A 12,651-nucleotide genomic window follows, 5' to 3' on the forward strand; every position below is an offset into this window, starting at 1 on the left:
CATCTTGCCTGGCAGTTCTGCCCCTTCTTCCCCATGTATGCGGTAGTCACATTCAGTTGCTTGTATTCACAGCATGGTATCTATCATGTTCTTGCCCATGCTCTTCGTATCCCCATTATGTAGCTCAAAATGATCTAGGAAGACTTGAAAATTTGTATGAAGGCTTTTGTAGTAGGGAGAGAGAATGCGGAGTAGGCCATTTAGGAGGCTATTAAATCTCTGCTTAATTAGTTTGTATTCTAGCAGTGTGTGGAAGTAACGTGGTAATAAGGAAAGATGTCTGGAAAGATAAGCCTAATGAAGAGCAGTGTGTCATTCTGCCTACGGGATGATTTACCAGTGAAACTTCATTGCACGTGGTGTTCACATGATGGTAACAGATACATCTGCCAATCCTAGTTTAAGTTTGCTAAATTTTTAATTTAGGCCAAGCACCGTGGCTTGCGCCTATAATCCTACCTACTTGAGAGACTGAGGCAGGAGGATCGCTTGAGTCTGGGAGTTTGAGACTAGCCTGGACAACAAAAAATTAGCCAGGTGAGGTGACACATACCTATAGTCACAACTACTCAGGAAGCTGAGGTGGGAGGATTGCTTGAGCCCAGGAATTCCAGGCTGCAGTGAGCCATGATCGTGCCACTGCACTCCAGCCTGGGTGGGCGCCAGAGCACATCCCCCACCCCCGGTCTCAAGAATTAAATAAATTTAAATAAGCTAGGTAATTCCTCTTGCTTTTTTTCCCATACCCAGCAAATACTTGACCCAATTTGCTTGTTTGTGTAGATTTTGCTGTAATGAAAGAATATACTGTGTGGTCAACATAAATATTCTATTCCATCTAGCATATTGTGATATATTCATAAATGTTTTAAGTGAATAATTTTTATTTGTTAGTTACATCAAAACATTTAAGGAAGGGCAGAAATGAGGAATATTTTTAAAGAAATAAGGAAAAGACTGGTCATGGTAGCTCATGTCTGTAATCCTAAGCACTTTGGGAGGCTGAGGTGGGCGGATTGCCTGAGCTCAGGAGTTCAAGCTCAGCTTGGGCAATAAGGGAAAACCCCATCTCTACAAAAAATACAAAAAAATTAGCTGGGCGTGGTGGCACACACCTGTAGTCCCAGCTTTTCGGGAGGCTGAGGCACGAGAATTGCTTGAACTGGGAGGCGGAATTTACAGTGATCCAGGATCGTGCCACCGCCCTCCAGCCTGGGCAACAGAGTAAGGCTCTTAGTAAATAAATGAATAAGAAATCTCAAGATTTAGTTATTTACCAGACATAGGAAATAAGACAAGGGTATTGTCAAAGCTTTCAGTTTTATCATAGTGGCAGTGGTGTGGTTGCTTTTTAGACAGGGAAGCTGAATAAGGTGATTTGGTTAGACAAAGTTTTAGGTATAGTGAGTTTCAAATGATCAGATTTCAAAGTTGAAAAAGCTCATTTGGAGATTGTATAGATAGTAGGTATTTAAGTGTGTGTAGTAGTCGGTATTATGCCTGAAATTTAGAAGCCCTTGTCATAGGTTGAAAAATAGTTTAAACACAAGGGAGTGAGCAGGAGGATGAGCCAGCAAAGGAGCCGAGGAAGAAACCATCTAGATCCTGGTTAGTTTTGGGTCATAGTTGCCAAAGGATAATTTCAAGAAGCAAAGATTACATGGCAGTTTTGAGCAGTTTTGACAGAGATAGGAAGGAAGAAAACAGGATGCTAATCATGAAGATGTTCTTTATGTCTTATGATAGAACAAATTTTAAAATGTTGGCAGTGAAAAAAATGTATAAAGCTTAAGAATACAATAGTACTTACAGAAGTCTGACAAAGAATAAAGGTCAGAGATTGGCAAACTATCATAATACATATGAAGTGTTTTTATACCATTTGTGTATAAAAGTGTTTTTATTTCCATTTGTGGTGTATGGAAAACAATACCGTTTTCTCCACTTAGCCCTGAGTGTATCACTTCAAAAGGTGGTCCTGATGCCATATTAGGAGAAATTGTATAGGCCCCATTTTTCATACATGATTTGAATGATTTTTAGGTTAAAAAGTTCTTAGGTACTTTTTCAAGGTACTTAGGTTTTTAAAGGTACTTACAAGTTAATACTGTAAAAAAAAAGATGACTTTTAGGTTAAAAAGAAAGAACTAATTGAAGCATTTTGTTACACTCTAAAATTGAAGAATATGCTTAAATTTGGTCAACGTCTTAGTCCCTCAGATCTTGAGTCATAGTAGAAAAATACTGAATTTGGATTCATAAGTTCTATTTTCCTATCTTGATATGCCTGCTTAACTTCACTGAGCCTTACTTTCATTACTCCTAAAAGAGAATGATAAGTATGTCCCTCTTACCGGGTATTAAAATATACTGAGATAATGGAGTTTGGATGAGCTTTGTAAGCTGCAGAAGGTATTCTTTATATTGCCCGAGTGATTTGGGAGTTGTAGGAGGCCTAGAGTAAGAGAATTTTGAAGCTTTCCAACACTAGAATGATGTCATATGTTAAGATGGTAAGGTCTACATCACTGAAGCATTCTAGGAAAAATGAGTTGATGTTAGAGAACGTATAGAGGGGAATTCTGTGCTAAGTAGCAGGATGAACTAGAATTCTCAGGCTCTTTCCTACTCTGAGGGTTTCTGACTTTATACAAAGTTGAATTGTCAAATCATTGGTTCAAGAAATCAGAGGGGGAACAGTCTCTTTGGACTGATTTAGGAAGGCTGTATGGGTTTAAAAAATCAGGCAGTTCTTCTGATTCTAAAGAAAGAGTGAGAATAGCCAAAGCTATCTTGAAAAAGAACAAAGTTGGAGGACTAACAATTCCTGGCTTCAAAATTGAATACAAGCTGCAGTAATCAAGACTGTGTTGTACCAGCATGAGGATAGTCATAAAGGTAAGTGGAATAGAACTGAGAGTCCAGAAATAAACTCTTATTATATTTATGGGCAATTGACTTTCAACAGTGGTGCCAAAATCCTTTGATGGGCAAAGAATAATCTTTTAAACAAATGATTCAGGAACAACCTCATATTCACATTCAAAAGAATGAATTGGACTCCTACCTCATACCATATACAAAAATTCACCTGAAATACATGAAAGACTTAAAACAAATATAAGAGAACTATAAAACTCTTAAAACAGGTATAAATTTTTGTGATCTTGGTTTAGGCAGTGGTTTCTTAGATACGACACCTTAACCACAAGCAACCAAAGAAAAGATAGATAAATTGAGCTACATCAAAATAAAGATTTTCGCTTAAAAGAGTGGAAAAACAACTAGGCGCTGTGGTTTATGCCTGTAATCCCAGCACGTTGGGAGGCCAAGGTGGGCAGATCACTTGAGCTCAAGACTTTGAGACCAGCCTGGGCAACATGGCAAAACCCCGTCTGTACAAAAAATAGCCGAGTATGGTGGTGCACACTTGTAGTCCCAGCTACTGGGGAGAGAGGCTGAAGTGGGAGGATCACTTGAGCCTGGGGTGTTGAGGCCTCAGTGAACCGTTAACGCACCACTGCACTTCAGCCTGGGTGACAGAATGAGACCCTCTCTCAAAAAATGAGTGGAAAACCAGCCTACAGAATGAGAGAAAAATACTTGCAAATCATATATGTGATAAGAATACATAAAGAAATAATTACAGTTCAACAATAGAAAACCCATTTTAAAAATAAGCGAAGGATTTGAATAGACATTTCTCCAGAAAATATATACAAGTTTCCAATAAACACATTGAAAGATGCTCAACAGGGCCAGGCGCAGTGGCTTACATCTGTAATCCCAGCTCTTTGGGAGGCCGAGGCAGGCGGATCACCTGTAGTCAGGAGTTGGAGACCAGCCTGGCCAACATGGTAAAACCCCATCTCTACTAAAAATACGAAAATTAGCTGGGCGTGATGGCATGCGCCTGTAGTCCCAGATACTTGTGAGGCTGAGGCAGAGGAGAATTGCTTGAACCTGGGAGGTGGAGGTTGCAGTGATCTGAGATTGTGCCACTGCATTCCAGCCTGTGCAACAGAGCAAGACTCCAGCCTGTGCAACACAGCAAGACTCCGTCTCAAAAAAAAAAACAAAAAAAAAACTCAACATCATTAGATATTAGGGAAATGGAAGTCATGAGGCACCACTTCATACCCACTCAGATGGCTCTAATCAATGACTAAGTATTGTCAAGGATGTAGAAAAATTGGAGCCCTCCTGCCTTGGTGGGAGTATCAAATGGTGCCAGATACACTGGAAAACAATCTGCTAGCTCCACAAAAAATTAAAAAGAATTGTTATATGACCCAGCATTTTGCTCTTGATTCCCAGGAGAATTGAAAACATATGTCCACACAAAAACTTGTACACAAATGTTCGTAGCAGCATTATCCATAATAAGTAGAAACTACTCAGGTGGCTGTAAGTAGATGATTGGATTAAAAAAAATGTGGTATATCCATACAGTAGAATATTCAGCCACAAAGAGGAAGGATATTCTGATACATGCCACAGCATGAATGATCCTTGAAAATATGCTGAATAAAAGAAGCTAAGTACAAAAGGCTACATGTTGTATGACTTTATTTACATAGAATGTCTAAAATAGGCTAGTCATACAGAAAGATTAGTGGTTGCCAGAAACTGTGGGAAGTGGGGAGTAATTGCTAATGAGTAGAGTTTTCCTTTAATGTGACTTAAATGTTCTGAAACTAGATAGTGGTGATGTTTTTTTTGTTTTTGTTTTTGTTTTTTTTTTGAGTCGGAGTCTCGCTCTGTCGCCGCCCAGGCTGGAGCGCAGTGGCCGGATCTCAGCTCACTGCAAGCTCCACCTCTCGGGTTTACGCCATTCTCCTGTCTCAGCCTCCCGAGTAGCTGGGACTACAGGCGCCCGCCACCTCGCCTGGCTAGTTTTTTGTATTTTTTTTTTAGTAGAGACGGGGTTTCGCCGTGTTAGCCAGGATCTCTTGACCTCGTGATCCGCCTGTCTCGGCCTCCCAAATAGTGGTGATGGTTTTATAACCTTGTGAATATAATAAAAACCACTGAATTGTATACTTTAAAGGGTGAATTTTATGGTGTGTAAATTATATCTCCCCACCACCCCAAGACAGCTTTGCTGGAGGATAACTTGTGAGTGCAAATGCATATAGGTAGGAAAAATGAAATTTGAGAAAGAGTGAAAAAACCCGTTGCTGAAGTGGTCAGTTATATGTTGAAACTAAAGTTAGAAAGGTTGTTTGGAATTTGATAAGGTATTCTTTGGTCTTAAAACTCACATAAAAACTGAGGAAACTGGATAATTTCTGGGAATCATAGACTTTTAAAAATATACTATATCATCTTGTCCGTGAATTCATTTGGTGACTGTTGAAATTCAGGTTGTCAGCTATTAGTTTCAGGTAAGCTGAGGTTATCTTAGCCTCATGGGTATATAAACAACATTTATCGGTCCCACATTTTAGCTGTAGCATATAAGCTTTTAGATAGCCTTCCGATCCTTCACTTTAAAGACTGTGCATTTGCCTCAGTTAAAAAGAAACCATTCGCTACCTTTGGGGCTTTAGGGTTAAAACTGTGAAATGTCTTTTGAGATATGCAGTGGCATTTGTATGCGTAGAAGATAGATGTATTTTCACTTCTCCATTTCCAGATCCCATTCAAATTTGTGTCTCAGTAGTTAAACCAGTTTTGTTAAAACTATAATCTTGTGATAGTGTTACTGCCATTAAATGGGTCTTTTTGCATATCAGACTGTTTTTGGAGAACAGGTTAGATATTATGGCTTATATATTTCAAAACCAATAAATAAAATAGTTTCATTTCTGATTGCAAATTAAGCTGTTTTTTAGTCTGTATGTATAGCCAGATAGGCTTATCTGATACTGTTGTAGGAGCTGGGGATAAACATTAAACAAGACATTCAGCCCCTGCCCTCTTGGAGCTTACATTCTAGGAATATTTATTCATTGAAAATAAAAGGTTTGATGTGTCTGTATTCTGTTTCAAAAATAATATGTTCACAGGGTATTACTAGAACTGTCTCCTGTCTGATTTCAGCATGTTTGAGTGGAGTAACATGCTATAGAGTTTGTCATTAGCGCACATTTACTTGTTTGTGGTATTTGCCTTTTGTCATCTTTTGTTAAAATATGAGATAGTGATGTTAACATAAGCAGGTTAGAATCACAGTAAACGTCTGAGCATGTATTATGTGTAGTTCACTGTGATGGGACTAGAGATTCAGATGGGGAATAAGGTAACCATCCTTCTTCTCAACGGCCTTACAGTGTAGTTGGGGAAATGAGGCACATATAGGTAAGTAATTCAGTTCAACAGATACTTATTGTTGAGTGTCTGCTATGTGGTTGGAAACACTGGGATAGGCACTGATAATGGGATAAATAGGACAGATGTCTCCCCTCAAAGAATTCAAAGTTAAACCAGGTTGAGCCAGTGAGGGAATTTTAACATGAAAAGTGCTATACGTAGTAGGGTTTCCCACCCCAAAGTTGTGGGAGAGGCAGTGGAGGAAGAGCTGATTATATAAGCTTAAACAAGAAAAACAAGTTAGAGTTAGCCTGGTAAAAAGAGGGACAGAAGGGGCATAGAAAGGGTATTTTGTATGGAAAGCATAACTTACCCAAGAGCCCAGAGGCAAAAGAGAGTTTGATATGTCCAGGGAAACTGCAAGTACTTCCGTATGGCTAAATCATGGGGTACCGTTGAGAAATAGTGAGAGATGAGGCCAGAGAAAGAAGGATGAAGAAAATCATGAAAGACCTCTGGGTTTTATCCTGGGAGTTAGTTGGGAGCCATTGAAGAATTCTAAACATCAGAGGGAACACCATTAGATTTTCACTTAAGGCAGATGATTGTGTGCAATGTGTGAAGCATGGATTGAAGAGGGAACTCGTGAGGTACCCGGTGTTTGGAAAAGGTGTTAAGGAAAATCAGAGTGAGAAGCTACAGAGAATTGAGACAAGGAAAGGGTATTTGACCTTGATTTTGAAAAAGAAGAGGACCTAGATCAAATGGGGGAAAAAAAGGAAACCCTTTGGAATAGATTATAAGAAGTGTGAGCAAAGGTACATGGCATATTCCCAGTGTAGATTAATGGAGAGTGGATTCCTGGGGAAAGTCTGGCTGGTAATGAAACTGAAGAGGTTAAGAATTTGATCCATGGCAAATTCCACCATTTTAGAGCAAAATGACATGTCTGCAAGGTCATATTACATGATTCTGACTCGCAGCAGCATTTCTGAGGGCCAGAGTGGTTAGCAACGGGAGGGAGTCATATTAAGATTTCAGAGTAGTAATTTAACCCGAATCTTGGTAAATCTGGCTTTGGTTTCCATACATAAATGCATCAACTTATTATCTTACAACATTTTAAAGCTTCTTTGCTTCAATTTGCCTTATTTCAAACATTTAAAGTGCTTTATGTGAAACATTCTGGGAACTTTAAACATACTTAATATTCCACAGAATCTTGGTTTCACCTTTTCCCTCCTTGTTCTCTGAGAAACCTATGTCATTCTGACCCATGCATATGGCTATTTTCTTGCACACTCCCTTAGAATATTCAAGTAGTATTTGTTTATGTGCCTTTTATTGATTAAATGTGTAGTTACTAGAAAAATTAGAAAATACAGTTAAAACCTAAAGAAGAAAGTCTATAAAACCACTGTCAATATATCATTACATGTTCTAGATTATTTTCTAGATAGAAATACATTATTTATGCATTTTCTATACATAAATTTAACAAAAAGGGGTCCTATTTTTGTAAACAACTTTGTAATTAAATGACTAGTTTTCTGTGCTAATTAATTCCTCAGTATCCTCTGAATAATAGACTAGGGAGGGTGGGATGAGGAATAGCAAAATCTTACAGAATAATTAAATTTTGCCACCTTCCTATTTTTGTCAGCTTCAGTATCAGACACGGCACAGCAGCCATCTGAAGAGCAAAGCAAATCTCTTGAAAAACCAAAACAAAAAAAGAATCGCTGTTTCATGTGCAGGAAGAAAGTGGGACTTACTGGTAAGGACCTAAATCAAATGTTTAAAATTAAGATACTGTTTTATAGTAATGCATAGCTTACTATTACTGACTTCAATTAAGATTGTTCCTGTTCCCTTGAGAGCTAATACTGGCTATACTTCAGCTTCTGAATTTTCTTAAGGAAATAAAGATAGCTTTGATTATACACCTAAAAGTGAAATGAATAGCTTTTTTTTTTTTTTTTTTTTAAGTTTATTTCAGTTGAATTTAGAAATATTAGACAAGTAAGGTTAGTGTGCCAGATTCTGTGAAAGGTCAAAGATGTGGCTCCTGCTTTCAAGGAGAGAATATTTTGAAGTACTTAGTAAACTGGAAGTACTTTCTGTATATAAAATAGGGCTAACCATACACTGTTGTGTGGGTTCAGTGAGTTAAGACATGTAAGCAGTTAGCCCAGCCCAGTGCTGCCACACAGTAAGTAATCAATATATGTTGGCTACTGTAACATAGCTATCAGATGCAGATGGTGGTGGGCGGGAGAAAGGATTGTTCAAAAGCATTTAGCAAAGAAAGTACATGAAGTGCAGTCACATTGCTCTGGGAATTCAGGAATGAGAGTAACTAATTTACAATTAAAAATGGTGGTTCTTAGAGACCCAGCAAGGAAAGGATCATGAAGGCAGAATGTTTCAGCGTGTCTTGAACAGCGAGTAGGACCTATAACTGATGGAAATAGGGGCATTTCAGGCAGAAAGAATAACTTGAAGAAAATGAATAGGGCATGTGCAGGAACCATAAATAGGGGAATGTTGCTGAATAGCACATAATACGTGAACAAGAGTGTTGTGTACTGCAATCCAACAGGAATAAAGAAATAAGACTAAAAACATACACAGTTGACCCTTGAACAACATGGGACTGTTGTAGGGGTCCACTTACAGTTTTTTCTAATATATTGGAAAATTTTTTGGAGATTTGCAGCAATTGGAAAAAACTCACAGATGAACTGTATAGCCTAGAAATATATGTTTTTATTAAGAAAAGTTAGACAAGTCTTGAATGTGTAAAACGTGTAGATACTTGTGTATTTTATCATTTGCTACCACAGAATATGCACAAATCTGTTAAAAAAATTAAAAGTTTATCAAAACTTGCTTATACAAATGCAGATCATACATGAAGCCATTCACAGTCAAGAAATGTAAACAAATGTAAAGCAGTATTAAGCGGTAGTGGCAAAAAGTTACTGTAGTATATACTGTACTTCTCTAATAATTTCATAGCCACCTCCTATTGCTATTGCAGTGAGTGCAGGTGCTGCAAGTATCCACTTAAAATGCCATGCATTTTAATCGTCACTGATCACCTCTGTTTCAGCAGTTTGTCTCTGTAGTAAATTGCCTACCACAGTAAAAGGTAATCTCTTGTGGTTCTCATGTATTTTTCATCGTGTTTAATACCATACTGTAAACTTTGAATAATACCATAAGACTCATACAAAGTGTCAGTACTGATACTGGAAGTGTTCCCAACAAGAAGAGAAAAGTCTGACATTACAAGAAAAAGTTGAATTGCTTGGTATGTACTATAGATTAATGTCTGCAGCTGCTATTCTGCCATTTCAAGAAAAATGAGTGATGTCTGCCATTTCAGTATAAATAAATTCAGTGTAAGGACTGTTGTTTAAAAAAAAGGAAATCTGTGAAGCCGTCTCTGCAGCTATGCCAGCAGGCACAAAAACCTTGTACTTTTTTATGTAATACCTTTTTATTTTGTATTGACAGTGCAGCTTTTATGTGGGTGCAGGATTGCTATAAAGAAAGGCATACTATGATTCAAGAAAAAGTGAAGTCATTACGTGACAACTTTTAGATTCTAAAACTGGAGACTTTAATGCCAGCAAAGGATAGTTTGATTTTTTTTTTTTTTTGAAGTGGAGTCTTGCTCTGTCATCCAGACTGGAGTGCAGTGGCACTATCTTGGCTCACTGCAACCTCTGCCTCCTGGGTTCAAGCAATTCTCCTGCCCCACCCTCCCAAGTAGTTGTGATTACAGGTTGTGCGCCACCATGCCTGGCTAATTTTTGCATTTCTTTAGTAGAGACAGGGTTTCACCACATTGGCCAGGCTGGTCTCAAACTCCTGACCTCAGGTGATTCGCCCACCTCAGCCTCCCAAAGTGCTGGGATTATAGACTGGAACTGCTGCACCTGGCTGGTTTGGAAATTTTAGAAAAAGGTTTGGCTTAAAAAAAGTCAAGATAACAGGAGAAATAGCTTCTGCCAAAAAAGAGGCAGCAGGTTGCCAAACTACATTAAGAAAGTTCCCAAACTATATAAAGTTGTTGGAGAAAGAGTATCTGCCTGGACAAGTTTTTAATGCAGACAAAAGTGCCCTATTCTGGAAGAAAAAGGTCACAAAGACATTTATAAATAAGAAAAGTGAATACTAGGACTTAAGGCAGGAAGAGATAGTCTAACTACTGTTTTGCGCAAATGCAGTTGGGTTTATGATCAGGACTGCCCTTACCTATAAAGCTGCTAACCCGAATCTTGAAGGGAAAAAGATAAACACCAGCGGCCAGTCTTTTGGTTATACAACAAGAACACCTAAACAATATGAACCCTTTCTCGTAATTGGTTACATTAATGCTTTGTCCCTGAAATCAGAAAGTACCTTGCCAGTAAGGGACTGCCTTTCAAAGTTGTTGGGTTTTGTTTTGTTTTTTTTTGTTTGTTTTTGAGATGGAGTTTCACTCTTGTCGCCCAGGCTGGAGTGCAGTGGCGCAATCTCTGCTCACTGCAACCTCTTCCTCCTGGGTTCAAGCGATTCTCATGCCTCAGCCTCCCTGGTAGTTGGGATTACAGGCGTACTCCACTATGCCCAGCTAATTTCTTTGTATCTTTAGTAGAGACAGGGTTTCACCCTGTTGGCCAAGCTGGTCCCAAACTCCTGATCTCAGGTGATCCGTCCACCTCAGCCTCCCAAAGTGCTGGGATTACAGGCATGAGCCATAGCTCCTGGCCTAAAGTTGTTTTGATATTGGACAGTTGCCCCTAGCCACCCAGAACCTCCTGAGTTCAGCACTAAAGGTGTCGAAGTGATATGCTTGCCCCCAGAGAAGCATCTCTAATTCAGTCTCTATGTCAGGGGTCATAAAGACCTTTCAGGCTCATTACACATGGTACTCTATGGAAAAGATTGTCAGTGCTATGGAAGAGAACCCCAATAGAGGGAACATCATACCGTTGAAGATACCATTATTGTTTAGAAAAAGATGTGAAAGCTATGAAGCCTGAAACAAATTCTTGCAGGAGAAAACTGTGTCCAGATGTTGTGTGTGACTTCACAGTATGGAAATCATGGTAGAGATTGTGGATATGGCAAGAAAGGTTGGGGGTTAAGGATTTCAAGATAGGGATCTTGGAGACATTCAGGAGCTAATAGACACCAAACCAGAAGAATGAACAGAAGATGACTTGATGGAGATGGCTGCTTCCAAACCACTGCCAGACAGTGAGGAAGAAGACATAGGAAAAGCAGTGCCAGAAAACAAATTGACACTAGACAGTCTGACAGAAGGGGTCTGATTATTCAAGACTGCTTTTCACTTCTTTTGCAACATGGGCTCTTCGGTGATATGAGAACTAAAACTAAAGCAAATGGTGGAAAAAGGATGTCGGTACCATGTAGAAACATTTTTAGAGAAACAAAAAAGCAGAAAAGTCAGAAATTACATTGTATTTCCATAAAGTTACACCAAGTATGTCTGCGTCTCCAGCCTCCCCTTTTACCTTCTCCACTTCTGCTAACCCTGAGACAGCAAGACCAACCCCTCTTCTACCTGTTCAATGTGAAGACAAGGATGAAGTCTTTTATGATGATCGACTTTCACTTAATGAATAGTAAATATATTTTCTCCTCGTGATTTTCTTAATAACATTTCCTTTTCTCTAGCTTACTCTATTATTAGAATACATTATATATTAATAATATAACATACAAACATATAACACAAAATATGTGTTAGTCGACTTTATGTTACCAGTAAAGCTTCTGGTTAATAGGCTATTAATAGCTCAAGTTTTGGGGAAACATAAAATTATACATGGATTTTTGACTTGTAGAGGGGTCTGCATGCCTAAACCTGGCATCCTTCAAGGATCAGCGGTACTGTGGTTAGTTGGAAAGTAGTTGCAGCTATGGATAGTTAAAATGTATTGTTGACCATGTGCCAGGCATTGTGCTGAATACTTTGCATAAAAATTGAACTTACAGAAAAGAGTAGGTAAGATTTTGAGTGGAGCTTTGCTTTAGGAAGATTATTTCTGGTTAAGGAATGGGTTGGAGATGAAAAAGAAAGGAAGTTAGAGTTTAATATCAAAGATACTTCAAGATCAGGCATAGTGGCTCACTCCTATAATCCCAGCACTTTGGGAGGCCAAGGTGAGAGGATTGCTTGAGGCCAGGAATTCGGGCTCAGCCTGGGCAACATAATGAGACCTCATCTTTAAAAGAGAAAATTTAAAAAGATGTTTCAAATTTACCCATACCTTAGCACATGTGTATTTAAAGAATACAAATAATGGCCCAGTGCAGTGGCTCACACCTGTATTCCCAGCACTGGGAGGCCAAGGTGGGAGGATCACCTGAGGCCAG

The 12,651-nt window shown here is 38.8% G+C and overlaps 1 protein-coding gene across 10 annotated transcripts in view; it reads left to right on the forward strand.

Moving 5' to 3' along the window:
* The window catches only part of ZFAND6 (zinc finger AN1-type containing 6), an 88,399-nt gene that overhangs the window by 73,182 nt on the left and 2,566 nt on the right, over nucleotides 1-12,651 (forward strand). For 9 of the 10 annotated variants that reach the window (XM_025389640.1, XM_025389646.1, XM_025389638.1 and 6 more), the window contains one exon: nucleotides 7,919-8,032. The exons of the other annotated variant lie outside the window; for it this stretch is intronic. In XM_025389640.1, coding sequence (XP_025245425.1) covers nucleotides 7,919-8,032 — 114 coding nt within the window. The remainder of the gene's footprint in view (nucleotides 1-7,918; nucleotides 8,033-12,651) is intronic. 10 annotated transcript variants of the gene reach the window in all.

The sequence above is a fragment of the Theropithecus gelada genome, chromosome 7a, assembly GCF_003255815.1.
Source record: "Theropithecus gelada isolate Dixy chromosome 7a, Tgel_1.0, whole genome shotgun sequence".
NCBI lineage: Eukaryota > Metazoa > Chordata > Mammalia > Primates > Cercopithecidae > Theropithecus > Theropithecus gelada.